The sequence below is a fragment of the Sander vitreus genome, chromosome 8 (genome assembly GCF_031162955.1).
Source record: "Sander vitreus isolate 19-12246 chromosome 8, sanVit1, whole genome shotgun sequence".
NCBI classification, from domain to species: domain Eukaryota; kingdom Metazoa; phylum Chordata; class Actinopteri; order Perciformes; family Percidae; genus Sander; species Sander vitreus.
The window spans coordinates 19,204,651-19,220,279 of record NC_135862.1 but is presented as its reverse complement, the minus strand read 5'-3'; the positions used below and the strand labels follow the sequence as shown (position 1 = coordinate 19,220,279).

At 39.0% G+C, this 15,629-nt stretch overlaps 1 protein-coding gene across 3 annotated transcripts in view; it reads right to left on the bottom strand.

Moving 5' to 3' along the window:
* The window catches only part of LOC144522357 (contactin-1a-like), a 67,502-nt gene that overhangs the window by 31,185 nt on the left and 20,688 nt on the right, over nucleotides 1-15,629 (bottom strand). For all 3 annotated transcript variants that reach the window (XM_078257366.1, XM_078257365.1, XM_078257367.1), the window contains 2 exons: nucleotides 3,031-3,165; nucleotides 643-681 (listed from right to left, as the gene is read on the bottom strand). In XM_078257366.1, the coding sequence (XP_078113492.1) occupies nucleotides 643-681; nucleotides 3,031-3,165 (174 nt within the window). The remainder of the gene's footprint in view (nucleotides 1-642; nucleotides 682-3,030; nucleotides 3,166-15,629) is intronic.

The following is a 15,629-nucleotide window of genomic DNA, read 5'->3' as shown; positions in this document are numbered from 1 at the left end:
TGCTGACGTGTTTTCCTATTTGCTGTCGTGTTTTCATGTTTGCTGTCGTGTTTTCCTATTTGCTGTCGTGTTTTCATGTTTGCTGTCGTGTTTTCCTATTTGCCGTTGTGTTTTATGATTTGCTGTTGCGTTTTTCTATTTGCTGTTGTGATTTGCACTTCAGGGCCACCGTATAAACCCTATCACCAGTGGTATAACATCTGATGAATATTTTGTGCAGATATAGATTACAGCTCAATTATGTCTTGAATCTCAAAATTACATTTCTAATAGACTCTCTCACATCAAATGCCATAAGCGGAGTGGAGTTTCTTGGCTAGCCTGATGGTGCAGGCAAGCTCACTGTACAAACATTGAGCAGAGAGAAAATTCTACTCTGTGTGTGTGTGTGTGTGTGTGTGTGTGTGTGTGTGTGTGTGTGTGTGTGTGTGTGTGTGTGTGTGTGCGCGCGCGTGTGTGCATGCGTGCATGCTAGCGTGGCTGAATGTCTCATGGTACAACACTGGCCAAAAGGAATAAGCATCTATTTTCATCATTATCAAAACTCCATTAATGTTTAATAAGTTATTGTTAAAATAATATTTTTTTTTTATGGCAGTGGAATTAGTAACTATTATTATTTGGTATTATAATAAGTCTTACCTTCATAAAAGTCAGGTACTTCCCCATGCATTGATGCATCTGTAACAGTTAACAAAGGAAATCATGTTAACATATTTAACCATGACGCTGCAAATATACGACTGCTGATATTTATATTTGAATTCCTTCCTGTGTTCTTAAACTGCAGGCATATTTCTCTCACTTCTCACAGGATACAACAAGAAAAAGGATCAAAGGAAATCATGAACCATCATAAGAGTTTCTTTAGTGAGGTACAGGTATTAATCCCTTTTTGCTGCTGAGAATGTGATGAATTGCTGGAAACCCTGCTTTGGACTGAAATACTACCTTTGGCAGAGGGCCATCTCATTGGAATCCACTACATCCTGCCCTTCACACTAACATACAAAGCTCAAAACTGTTGTGGTTGGCTTTGAGTGAATGCGTGTTTAATTACTCAATGATGCTGTATTCAAATGGTCACCCATGTACATTAACAGAAGGGAGAACACTATCATACCAACCTGATGATTAAGAAATAATCCTGACAGTTAAATTCTGTTGTATTCTTATACTGTATGTTATGGTATAAGCCTTACTATGGGCCAGCTGGGCCATAGAAAACACACACACACACACACACACACACACACACATACTATATATATAGTTTAGTTGGATAGTGTGTGCTTGACTTTTGTTCTGCTGTCAAAGCATTAATGTCACATTAACCATCAAACTTTATTCTTGTTGGGGCTAAACAAAAATGTCAAGTCGATGTTCTCTTTTCAGGATAACGACCCGAGTCTGTTGGTTGGCTGCTGTCTATTTAGATAGAGCAGCCATACACCCTGTGTGGGTAAACTCTATATACGGAGTCTATGTGTGCCATGCAACCATGTACAGTATTGGTATCTAAAAGTGGTGTTTTTGAGCGCTTATCTACCATTCCTTTTCTATGAGCACATTTTCAACAGGGTATTCTAAGCTGTAGCTGTAGTGCTAGCAAAACCTTTGGTAAACTCAGCTACAATAATACATAGTACCTTACCATGTTGGAAAAAATGAGAAAAAGAAAATCTCTTCAAAGTCTGTTTAAGAAAGATGTGGTGGGAAGCCAGAAGATTCTAAATCCAAGCTCCCTCTTTTTTGGTTCATGTGAAATCCAATCTGAAACCAGTGAGAATAGCCCACAACATGGGAACACAGAGGAGTTTTTTTTAATTTATTTTTTTTAGACAGCTTATTTTCAGGCCTGCTGTTTTCTGACCACCTTGCTTTGTTTCCAACACAGCTGATTGCACAGCAGTGTCACAAAAATGGGATAAAAACCTACAAACTCTAGGCCCCCCAATGCCCACAATTTCCCAGCCAGGCCAGGCCTATCAGATATGCATAAGCTTTGCAGCCTTTTCTACAATGTGTGCTTTTTGTGCAGTTGGTAATAACATGCATATCATATCTTAAGAGTATCTAAATTTTAGATCTCATTTAATTAGTTTGCATTTACACCTGACGTTAAAACACATCTTTTCTGTAGTCAATAAAATTAGATTTCTATTTTCTTCCCTGCCATCTCTGTCAGTGCCATGTTCTTCAAAGTTGGCAGTTAGCAGCTTGTTAACACTTTTTCTTAATGGCGCCCCATTCATCCTGACAATCCAGTTCTGACGTGTGCTTCTATCAGTGCCTGCCACCTATGTGATTTTATTGCTTTGTAGTTGGAGCCACTAATCAAAGTGTATGTCTGTTTCTTTAGTTGCTATATGAGTATATGAGACACCTTGCATTGACAGTTTGTAAAAATTACGGTCTAGCTAAATGAGCAAAGTCCTGTTGATTTCTGAGTGATGGCTGCCCACCAGCAATGTTAAAGCTTTAGTGCGTAACTTTTTGATATAAATGAATGTCCGTCACATTCAAGCCATTGCCAAAGAGTTGCTACAAAGCTAATTAAGACTATCAGCTCCACACAACTCTCTCTGTATTTCTCAGTATGGCTATGTTTAGATGATTGTGTGGTCCGGTGACATTCCCTTGCATACTAGCAACTGCTTGGAGGAGGGGTGGGGGCGCGTGCGCGACAGAAACTACGCACTATAGCTTTAAAAAAAGAAAATTCTCAGAGATCAAAGTGTGATTACTGCTAATTACAAAATGTCATGTATCACTGAGGCAAAATAATTTTTATTTTTTATTTTTATTAACTAAATTTTTAGTTTTATTAACTCTGAGCTGAGAAATTTAATTGTTTCAACATTCAATAGCTATATATACAGTCATGCGATTGTCAAATTAAAAAGGCTGAGTGTAAAGTATGATTTTTAGAGATGTGCTGCTTTCATCAAAAAGCAGTGACACAGCATCTCAAAACAACATTCTGCCAATTAATTTAGCCCTTCCCTTTTAGGTGAACGTGCTACTGACCTGCAGGGGTGAGAGAGAGGACCAGGACATGGAGGAGCAGGGTGAGGTGCAGCATGATGTTGAAGTGAGGACCACCTGCTGGGGTTACAGCTAGAAGCTCAGCTGATGGAACATTAGCAGGACTGCCTGGTTTTCCTTTAGGAATGAAAAGAAAACAGAAAAAACGTCAAAAACATCGGAACAACAAATGTGTTTTTGTGTGTTTGTGTGTTTGTCAAAACAAATAGATGTTCTTCCTTAAAGAGTTTTAAGGAAGAACATCTATTTGTTTTGACTTTACAGAAATATGAAAAAACCTCCTCTGCCTTTCAGGATTAGGGTTACTGTTAACTGCTCACAGCCGGTCTGTATTTTTGCGATGTTGTTATAAACAAGCAATGAACAACAACATTGCAAAATATAGACCAGCTGTGAGCAATTGACAGTGCGGCCTATTAAAACTGAAGTAAAAGGACAGGAATCTGCATGAAAAAGCCAGAATAACATTCCCATTTGCAAAACCATAGACCAGTAGTTACAATGTGTATGTGTACGGCTGCAACTTGCAATAACCTTCATTAATCATGAATCTGTTGATGATTTTTTCAATTGATTGATCAATTGTCTAGTCTATAAAATGTCCATAAAACTTCCCTTAAAAGTTCCCAGAGCTTAAGGTAACGTCTTCAATGCCTCAAACTATTTATTTATTATCACAAATGTTGCTGATGTAATGGCAGCCTTTCTATGTATGTAATGTGGAAACTGTATACAAATCAACCTGCGTCGTAGCACATTAATTGCTTCAGCAGCCAATCCCTGCCTTCATCTGGAGCACAGGCAGATAGTGCCACAGCATCTTTACCGGGTTTCTGCTTCCTGTCAGCCTTCAAGGCACAAGCTCCTTGATAGGTTGACGTCAATTTGACCCCTGATGATTGACATTTCGACAGCCAGAAAAAACAACCTGAGCACTGGTTTAGCTAAGCAGGCACCTAGCTGCTTACTCACCGCCCCCAAGACGTTATCACCACACCAGGAAGCACCAGCTCTCAGCCCCATGCCCAGTAACACTATCTGAACAAGCAACAGCTCTCTGAGTCAGGAGCTTTAACAGAAGAATGATAATTTCTCCATGATGGTTGAGAAAATGTGATTTGCATTTGATGCATTGCGTTCATATAATTGATATTCTAAATGAGATCAGATTGAAGATGTTTCATGTGTTCATACTGTTTTATTAAACATAGCACACCTACACCCCTCCAAAAAAGAGAGAAAACAATCTAGAAAGAAAAAAATAACCTTTGACGTGCAGTCAGTGTGAGTGAATGAGGACCAAGGACTTTTGAGTGATGCCGAATGCACTTCCAATGGACTGGTATCCAAATAACCAAATTAATAATTTGAATTTACCCAATTAAACAAACAATCATTCTGGCCATAGAAAGAACCTTAAGGGAAATTATATTTGAAAATGTAAGATGTCTTTTGACATAAGGGCTGAAACAGAAAAAATGTATTTAGAAAACAAAATCTCATTTGCACCATGATTTTTGTCAGTGCCAGTCAATTGTACTTTGAATGTTTTTGCAGTGCTTGACAACCACTTGGCACTTTCTTTCAGCGAACACTGTCTAAACTCACGACCAGATCTCACACCTATATATATTCATTTACTGGTATCACACTGCTGAGCATCAGTTCAATATCATCCATTCATTCCCAGGTCATGCTGGACTGGTGAGTGTTGATTAGAGTGTAATTGAACATGAGGCAGACACTATTGATTCATTGTACACAGCCTGAGGTGTCAGCTGGTGGAGACTCAGAGGTTTGACAGCAGGATTGAGATCTCAACGCTCGGCCGAAAAATGGACTCTTTTTACAGAAAATGGATTACGATAGACAAGAGCCCGTGTAATATGCCAGCGTTGCATGACACAACCAAAACTGCACTGAAATGGCTAAACATTCTAACATACACACTGATACGCATGGATACACACACAAAAATGAATTAAGACAAATGGGCAGACACACTGTACAGCTACACCATATACACAATAAGTTGGACCTAATATCCAAGCTGGACAGCTATAGGAAAGCAATACAGAGGGGATTTCATCTTCACGCTAGCCTGTATCCTAGCAACACCTTTTCAAAAGGAGCAGTTTAGTGTGCTGCAGGGGGGGCCTTTTGTGACCAGCAATGAAACTATGCAAACACTCATTTTAATCTGGAACAACACTGCGGAACAAAGACCTATAGGGTGCTGTGCTCATCTTTTATAGTAAATCTCTTATGGTCAGACAAAGCACAGAAAAAATAAGTTCATAAAAACTCGCTTACGCTTTTAACTCTCTCCATGCACTTTACTCTGCATCTATATTACTGAGTATCATTTCTGTAACTCATGAATCATAAATGATCTTAAAAGATGCATTTAGGAGATTAGGGGAGACCACGTGTACATAGTGAAAGAACCAAACCCATCTATCCCATTAAGAACTGTCACTGAATTGATATACTGTTAAAAAAAAAAAAAAACATTAGACCGGCACCACACAGACAGGCAGCATGCTCTTATCATCAGTATTAATGGGGCCCGTTACCTCTCCTGTCCTACCTTAGCAGCCTGAATGCACGTGATGAGAGCGCCCCAGTCATCACAGTAAATCACAAGGCCCAGACGTGACAGCCCTCAACAAGGCCATTTCTTCTCCCCCATAAATCACACACTGGACGTTGCCAGAGGTATTAATGCTTGTGGTTTGGTTTTGGTGGTTATTCTTGTCATGTTTTTTTTTTTCTCCTTTCCCAGCTTTGCTTTGCTCGCTGAATTTCAATCTATTTCCCTCTGAGGCTTAACATTCTAAGGGGAGTAAAGGGTTACTCCCCTTAAAATTTTAAGCCTCATTGCTCTGAAATCAGAAATCATATTACACCAAGTAGAGGCTGCTCGGGGGCAGATTCTGGGATTTTACTGATGTACTCCAATGGCTATAGTGTCATTTGCGCTTTTTATCTTGACCCTATACACCCCTAAGAGTGCCAGAGGGTAAGTGAAAGTGAGTGAAACCCCTCCTTTTCTGTGCTTGGCCTGATGTGTGCTGCATAATCGAGTGGGTAACTTTATAGAAACGTCTTCCCTTATCATCTGGGGCAGATCTTGTGATGTGGGGGAGGAGAGATGGGGAGGATGAGGGAGAGGTCAGACTGGTAGACTTTAAATACAAGATATGCTCCAACAACCTCTACCACCACCATGTCACTCCTTACACACACAAACAACAACACCACCACCACAGTCATCATTAACCACAGATTTGCAGTAATCCTGCAAAGGGAAGCCAAGATGGGGGTTAACGCTGGATTGGTCTTAATCAGTTGGAGAAGAGAAGATGAGTGCTGCTTAGACACAGTGTCAGCTACTGCAGCATTCAAGTCATGTCTCAATTCCACAAGTGTGCAAACATCTCCAGCAGTAAAGGCTCATCTTCTCTGTTTTCTCTAATCGGAAACTAAACATTTTTACAATATTTTATAGACTTAACGATTCATCAGGAAAATAACAGGCAGATTATTCAATAATGAAAATAAATGTTAGTAGCAGCCCTGGTGTTTGTTTATTTGCAGTTTAAGTTAGCAGTGAGGCTGAGCAACATATACATTTTTATCATTTACTGTCCATTGTTATTATCAATTTGTGGGAATTTGATGTGGTATTATAAATGGTGTGAATCGCTTTGTTGTCTGAAATTAACATGAAAAAGTAGTTACAGTAAGTTTAAGTTCTCCCACAATTACAATTATTAGTGTAGTATTGTTTTTTGGGTGTTTTTTTATTTGTATATAATTGCTTTTATAATTTATGCTTTTATATTGGTTAACGGTAATTTCCCAGTTTGGGATCAAAAGAGTCTATCTATCTATCTATCTATCTATCTAAAACAAAATTTGCCAGTTTCATTTTCACTATGTAAACATCATGTTGTGATATACTATATTAAAGGAATATTTTGACAGTTTGGTAAATACGCTTCTTCGCTTTCTTGCTTCGAGTTAAATGAGATTGACGCCACTCTAATGCCCGAAGAGTAAAGGTGAAGCTAGAGCAAGCAGCCGGATACCCTAGCTTAGTGTAAAGACTAGAAACAAAAGGAAAACAGCTAGCCTGGTTCTTTGACTTAATTTACCTTTGGACAGAGTCAGGCTAGCAGTTTCTCCCTGTTTCCAGTCTTTATGCTAAGCAAAACCAAGGTTGTTGGTTATACCTTTATATTTAGACTAATATTGATCTTCTCATCTAACTCTCAGCAAGAAAGTGAATAAGCGCAACTATTCCTTAAATATTTGAAGAGGGTGTGCTGGTTAATGTGGGATTTATTTTTTTCTTTCACATCACCCCGCCTCTACTGGACAGTGTAATACTGCTTATACTGAGGCACAAGATGGGAAATCCAATATTAATAAGGTATCTGATGACTAACCCTCCTAAAATCACACATTTTGTGATACAGCAGATCAGATTGACTGTCATCACCAAATGCTACTGGGAAAAACAAGTGAGACAGGGAATGGGCAAGGAATATTGATACAGATAAAATCAAGATGAAACAGTGAGACATTTGGTCTGACATCATCTGTGTGGGGCAGCAGTGACTTAGTCTGGTTTAAGGGGCATTGCTGTTCAATCTCGTTTTAGCTTTATTTATCCTGAGCCTGCTGAGAACAGTTGTTTTTCTGATCCACATTCATGAAATTATACACGAACATGCCTCACAGCTGCCCAGTACAACCACTTCTACTGGTGGTCCACTGAAGCAGCTGGAAAGTTTGACCATTTCATTTTTCCATCAAGAATTCAGCACGTAAAACTGCCAACGTCTCTCAACTTTTAGAAGCTAATATCTCTACTCTACTCTACTTTCTCTACATATTTCTTAATAACATATTCTGCTTGGTGGAAAACACCAAAGTGTTCAAAATGCTAACTTTAGAAATGTAGTTTGACATAATTTTCTCTCAAATGGAAAGCAAGAAATAGAAGAAAGCTCAAATCATATCATATCTGAGATCAGACACCTGATATGACTACATACTGTGTTTGAACATAAATACAAACTGAAACGCAAGCTGTGATCCCTTAAATTTGTATGCTGAATCAGTGTTATTTTACTACAAAGCAGTGGTGATGAAACTTATGAATTATACATGACAAATCATTGATTTTCATTTCAAACTGTGCCACAGACAGCCTGTGTGTCTCTGCAACCTAAGCTCTTAAAGATACACTCCTTCTATACTGTATCTGTGTGGAAAATAAGACTGGCCTTGGCTACAGCCAAACAGGTTTTTATCTCCCAAAGGACCAACAAAATGATTCAATCAAATAAAGGATACAGACATAGGCTATCCAAGCCTATTACACCACAGATAAAGCAGTAACCCCAGGACACACTCAACAACACCTGCCGAAAAAGATGCTTTCTACACGCTTTGTGCTGAACAGGCCCCCTGTTGCTAAGCAAAAACTGGTTCAGCACTTAATAGAAAAAATAACTGTATTTTTCAGAATGTACCAGCTTGATTTCATCTACAGTCAGAATTCACTTTTCACCTTTTTCTTTTAGCAATCTAAGACAGTAAATATCAGAGCCACCAAAAATGTTTTCTTTTCAGCAGGACAAGATGAAATCCTGTTCATCTTGTTCTTTTAAATTAGAAACTATTCAAGAATTCATTATTATTTATTGATAAAGAAAATGGTCAGATACACCTAAAAATGCAAGACCCCTGCAACAAATAATACATGTTGGCAATTTCTGGTACAACTGTGATAGTGAGGTGTGAATTCAAGCCTGTTTTCATTTGTCAGGCTGTTACTTGTTGTGTTGTGTGCAATCTATTGCTTATTTTTGTCCATCCCCTGCAAATACAACTCAATATCTCCTGAACCCAGAGAACAGACAGTATGTTTCAGTATTAAGTACAGTATTATTCATGATGTAATCCAGCTGCAGATGATCCAGTCATGGCTCGTTCACTGTGTCAGTCTGTCTCTCTCCCTCATTCTCTCATCCAATAGACGCAGTCATGGTAATGTAAGCTATTTATCCCAACCCCTGCAGTCAACACAATGCCCCCCAGGGCCACACAGGCTCAGCAACCTCAGCTGACCTGAATATCAATGACACCAGTCATTCAATCTATGAAATCTGGAGCTGGCCTGCTGTATGAATTACATTAACCTCAAATCAGGTAGTGTCTGTCAACTAATGCAAAAGGCAATAGCAAACACGTGACTTGAATCATAAAAAAATGACTACAACTTTTGCCTTTGGGTACGGGTACATTTTTTTTAAACACGGGTAAAACTGCTAAAAATAGCCGATAGACTCCTTTCCCATTGCGTGTTTTTTGGAATCAATGCCGACTGTAACCTTTCCCACTGCAGACTGTTACAGCCACAGCAAACAAACACAACTTAAATGTGTTGTTTCAACATATCGAATAACACCAAACCCGAGGATTAGTTAAAGTAAATTATTGATTAAACCAAAACTATCAGAGTCTGGAGGTCTGGCCAAAAAGAACAAAATAAAGGAAGAAGCCTGAGCCAACCCATCAAGGGCCGTCGGACCCAGAACTTCTCCCCCTAAATTAAAGAGTAGTGACTAACTAACAGAAACAAAGCCACGAAAACTAGACTACCAAACCTCCATCCTCAAAGCAATAAAACACAAAAGAAGACAAAAGAAGACAACGGTGATCAGAGCTGCTTCAGTCTCAGAGACCTGATCCCTGTCTCCCAGCCTTCCTTATATACAGGGGCGGGGCCACACTGACAATCATGAATCAGGAACACCTGAGATGAATCAAGAGGAAAAAGAGAGAGCAAGGTGGGGAGCGCATAACACAGACAAAAGACAGATAGTGGGTGAAAGTGTTTTTTTTGGCCAGTGGGACAGGGGTATAAGAGTGACCTCTTATGTCTGGCACTGTTGTTTACATACTACACTGATATCTCTGTCACACCATAAAATTGGTTTGCAGTTTGTTTTTATGTTAAGGTAATTAATCGTAACAGAAATGTGTTGACCTTTCAGTGCAACAGCCATAGAAGAGTGTGATACATTATATGGCAGGATACAACTCAAGAGAAACCCCCCAGATATGAAATACTATATATGCTCTAAGTATAGAAACTATGTCACATCATGTATGATAAATTGTGCCACATAGGCAAAGGTCAGAAGATACTTGCACGCTATAAAGAAAGAGTGCTCAGCTTAATTACCTCATGCCACATCTGTCCAATGAATATATTGGCTTCTAGGAGAGCAGTGACATGCTTTCACTGATGGCTGTACACTCTGCTGTACATAACTGTAATTACTAAGTGACAGAGTGATGCTTACACTTGACAGCAAAGCTGTACAGATAAGGAAGAAGAGTTCATATTGCAATTTGTCCGTCCAGAAGTATGATGAAAAAAAAATCAATACCTTCAGATTGCACAAAGAAATGTCTCAGAGGGAAAGTGTGAATGCAATGCATTTATTCTGTATTGGGTAGCTACAGTAAATGGAAAACAATAGAAAGATTAATCTAAGTCAAGCCTTATCCACAACATTTCCCATTCATCCCTTTATTGGATTAGAGGGTGTGAATCTAACATTAGACTACAGATTAATTTGACAAACTCCAAACTCCAACAACTCCAAATGTTTAAATGTTATCACAAAATAAGCCAAAGACATCCTGCTAAATTGCAATGTCAAGAAGAAGAGGAGGAAGTGGAAAAGTATACAGTATAAGAGACACACAGTAAAACAATCAGGGCATGAAGAATGTATGGTGTGACTTTGCACGGTGCTTACCTTGCTGGGTAGAGTTATCACGCCAGTGGCTATGTGACAAGATGAGCTACTTAGCAGCCTGTGTCCCCTCCCCTCCAACATGCCTACCCTGCCAAGTGTCCTAAATACTCCGCTCCATTGTCTGCCTCAGAAACGAGCAATGCTGCTGGATGGAAGCACTCTCTCCAAGGTGCAAAGAGGAGGGAGGGACGATGGGAAAGAAAAAAAGGCTAATTCCCCGAGCAGGACAGGGAGCCATGCAAATGGGACACCACTGAAGAAGCCTCCCTGCAGTGAGAGCGCTCCACAGAAGGGTCTTCTCTCGTCACTGTGGCCAGGCTGGGTTTTAATCTTTTAAGCCCTCCCACCCCACTCACACACACATGCAGAAACACACCAGCACAAAAAAACAACAACATGAACACACACACACACACACACACACACACACACACAGAAGTAACCTTTTCCACCAGCACCCCAACTTTAACCCCACTTTCCATCACTCTCATCATTAGCCTGGCAGAGGGCCAGGCGTATTATCAGCATTGTCATCATGTACTGTTGCAGAGAAAACTATTTTTCTCTTGGAAAATATGCCCATTTCTGAGGAACTGAAAAGGCCAAGAAAATGTATGCTTTGCAAAAATAGTGTGCACTTCTGTACAGGACCAACGAAGTGACGATAAGGCTGTTGCTGTGATTTGGATTACTAACTTGAAAGTTGATATCATTCTCCCAGTACGAAGTAAATTCTGAAGTTAATTTTCCTCAGTCTTTTGTATTTTCCTTCTCCTATTCTATTTATCTTACTAAAGAAAAGCCAACAATAATTGAGCTCTTCTTTGAAGTTAATTTATTTCCTCTCCTTGAATAGAAGTAGAATTACTGTAAGTCTACTTGTACTTTTTGTTTTGTTTTATTAACAAATTAACATATTTGACATTTCAAAGTTCCAGTTGTTAAAGGTACAATTTGTCACTTAAAGGTAAACCGAAGTCCCCCGACCATCAAAATATAAAATAAGAGAGGTAGAGAAAAGCTAAAATAAGTACTCAAGAGCCATTAAGCAAAACACAGAACCCCATACCTCTCAAGTGGTGCTACTCAGGGTCTAATGGCAAAATTATGATATATTAATCAGCTGCGCCCAGTTGTTGTGAGTTTGAGCCTGTGTGGTGACATGAGCTTTGAGTGGTGTCTGCTCCGTCCTGAGGACAGGAGTCAGCTGCCATTATACAAATTCTCTATACATAGTGCCTTTGGGTTGCATTAACTCAAAAAATGCAGAGAAAGTGTTACAGGGATTTGGTAGAGGGGTCACTAGAGCAAATTTAGGCGATTTAGAGCCTTAAATGACCCACACAACAAATTCGGCTGAGCTTAATGAAGTTTTAGGTCTGTATTAACACTGCAGCAGCATTTTTAATAAATGATTCGGTATATTTCGGCCCAGCCAGGTTTGACATCATGATAAATAGCGTGTTCAGGCAAAAAAAAGGCTTTGTGCTGGGACAACAAAACACACAGAGCAATAAAATGATTTAGATTATTGAATTTCATGGTGTTTAATCATGCAGAGGTCCAGATACCCTATTTCCATTAATCTTACTGGGTAATTTATGTCCAGCTGACGCTCTAAGGGAAGAAAATGCATCTTAATTGATCTTGATTCACTCCTAAGGCCTTACGTTTTGTCACAGAGGGATTGGGAATGACCCAGACAGGACTGAACAATTATAAAATACAGTCAAAAGAAGATCCTCTAGTATTATAAAAGGCTGTAAGTAACACTAACTTTGCGGTTCATTCAACTTACATAAGTGATTACAGAAAATAAAAGGAATCATGGAAAGCAAGTCGTGAGGGCAGCATGTTTCAGTGCTGAAAGCAGATAGTCATTGCATTTGTACTAAAATGTACCCAATGAAATCTGAAGAATCTACAAACGTCTGCACTTAACCTTCAAGTCATCAAAGCTAATGGATCAGGTCAAGAGAGCTGCAGGTGATGCTTGAATCTAATAGTTTCTATTTACATAGGCCAGACAGGACACTAAAAAGGCAGGAGAATTGTGCAAAGAAGCAAAAAATACAATTTTTTCCTTTTAGCCAGCACTCTGTTACTATTCATAAACCATGAGCTCCCTGGCTAATCAAAACCAATGCCAATCTGTCAGAAGCATACAGCATGTGGTGCAGGGCGCAGAGTGCAGTGGCAGAGCATAAGGATTGTGTCTGGCTGGCTCCATTGCTCCGGCTTTTTTCTTCCAATGTGATTTATACCAAAGACTTCTGACTCAGCACAATCCCACCGCTGACAGGAACAAAAGCGGATCATTTCCTCCCTTCTGTCTTACAGATGTTACAGAGCTGCAGTACATTCAGAGTGGGTAAATAGAGTTTGTACTGTTTCACAATCCCACACTGACCAAAACAGCCAAAAACAGCATTAACGTTTACAGGTAGTTCTTGGTGGTTGTTTCAGTTAGATATAGTTCTTGGATGTATATGATTTGGGGTACAGGGGGTGGGCAGGGATTGCGTTACTATTGAAAAGTCTGCAAATGAAAGCTTATTGAACGTCAACTGCATTTCGGATTAGGGAGGGACTGATTAGATTTCCTCAGACTAATACTAAAGTTAAGCTTTTTTTAAGTAGAATGTGCTGCATTTTTCTCATATTCCCTTCTGTTTTGTGACCAATTTTTGTTGGGACATTTTAATTTAATTTTCACATCTAGTTTGATGGGGGTACAGGAACAGAACACAAAGGGGATTGAATGCACTCATACAAGGAACATACTCAATTTTATAACTGCACACAATCTTGTCATAAATGCCAATATCTGTCTTGGCTTATTACAATGTATGCATTTTAAAAATGCTATACTCACCTTAATATGCCTGTACCTATACATTATGGTTGCAGAAAAAGAATAAACAAATAAAGATTTTCTTTTAACAACAGCACATTTTGTAAAAGTGCACATAAAGCATAAACTGTAAAATTCCAACGCAACTGATGCGCATGAGGAGTTTTCCATTGCCAAATTGGCTTTCTGTTCAATATGTTAAACTGGCTGTAATTTAAAATCATAAACAGTGAAATTAAAAATCATCCACCATTCACCAAAACTCTATTTAGAATATCTATCAGCAAATTAAGATCAGTAGCTGAGTGATCATGCATCTAATTGTGCAGATTAGTAAATCACTAAATCCTACCCACCTTACTGTTTAAACTAGATCTGGAGATAACATGGACTAGATTAAACTGTTTAACCCTGATGGAAGGCATGTGAGCCTCATTTGTGGTAAGTCTTTTAGTCGTCAGAAATCTGCCGTGCCCTGGTTCCTGCTCTCTATTAGGGCTGCACGATACGAGGAAAATATGCAATAACTTTGTTGAATATCGCGATAACGATATTACTTAATAAACAGATAAATAAACAGATATTAAAGTCTACTCAGTTCTGCAATTCTGCTGCTTTCAGTATTATGCAAAATACCTTTTAAAACAAACAAAAAAACTAATTTAAAACAAATAAAGGAAATCATTTCCAACATTCTTCTATTGAACAAATTGAACATTGAATTTAATATAAAAGGCACCACTTAAAAAAAGAATGAAAGTTATATGTGCAGTTTTCTGCTATTTTCTTTCAACTCACACAAAAAAGTCTCTGAGTGTTAATTGCGATATATTGCAGCCTTTTGTGATGTGTATATTGCGCAAGTTGATAAAAATTATTTATTGTGCAGCTCTCTATGATCACATTTGGTGTTGCGTGTCAACAGTTTTATATAGATATATAGACATTAGGAGGTCTACAGTCTTCTTCTTCTTCTATCTTTTCATCTACCTTCTTCCATTAATTGTTCTTTTCCTCGAACATACAGTTTCTGACCATGTTTACTGTAACAGTTTCCTTAGATCTGAGCTGGTTCATGTAGATATGTATGTTTGTGTGAGTAGCAAAGTGTGTGTCACCAAGTCTGTCCTGCTCAATATGTAGTGAACTGTCACCTCATGTAGTACAGGTTAAGAACAGGTCAGTGAATCAGAACATATTCACTTGCATGATGTTAATAGGGCTTTACTACTGCTGTTTATGGTTGATTGATAACAGGACAGACACGACTACAGTCTCTCAAGGCTTGAGTTTAAGCCAAAGCCAATTGCCCCTGATTGCCCAGATCTGATCCTTTCTTTGCCTAAGCCTTTTATTGCTGCTCAATGAGTCATTCGCAGAGAAAAGAAGCAGAACAAGCTGGCCAACCTGTGACTTACTGTAGGAGAAGAGCCCCAATTGGGCCCAACCTGCCCAAGAGAGCTTTTGTGTGCGCGTTAATATGAGTAGTGCTGAGAGGTTTTGGTGAATGAGGGTACCTTGAAAGCCATTCAGCTCTCATGGCGAGTGCTTTTTTTGTATGTCAGATGGGGAATGAGGTTACTTACTTTGATTACTAGGGGAAAGAGTGTGTGGTGGTGATAGGGGAGAGAAAATTAATACAACATCTCTCAAAGGCACTGAAGTTTTCTTTTCAACATTAAATAGTCATGACCTCCCAGTTTGAAAAAGAAATCGTCATTTATGGCTTGTGTGTGTGTGTGTGTGTGTGTGTGTGTGTGTGTGTGTGTGTGTGCGTGTGCGCGTGACATCAGCAAACATCCCCAATCCCTCACTTTTCTGAGGGAAAGAGGGACATGTCATTCTGCTGTTGAAGTAATTACATAAAGGTCATGGAGATT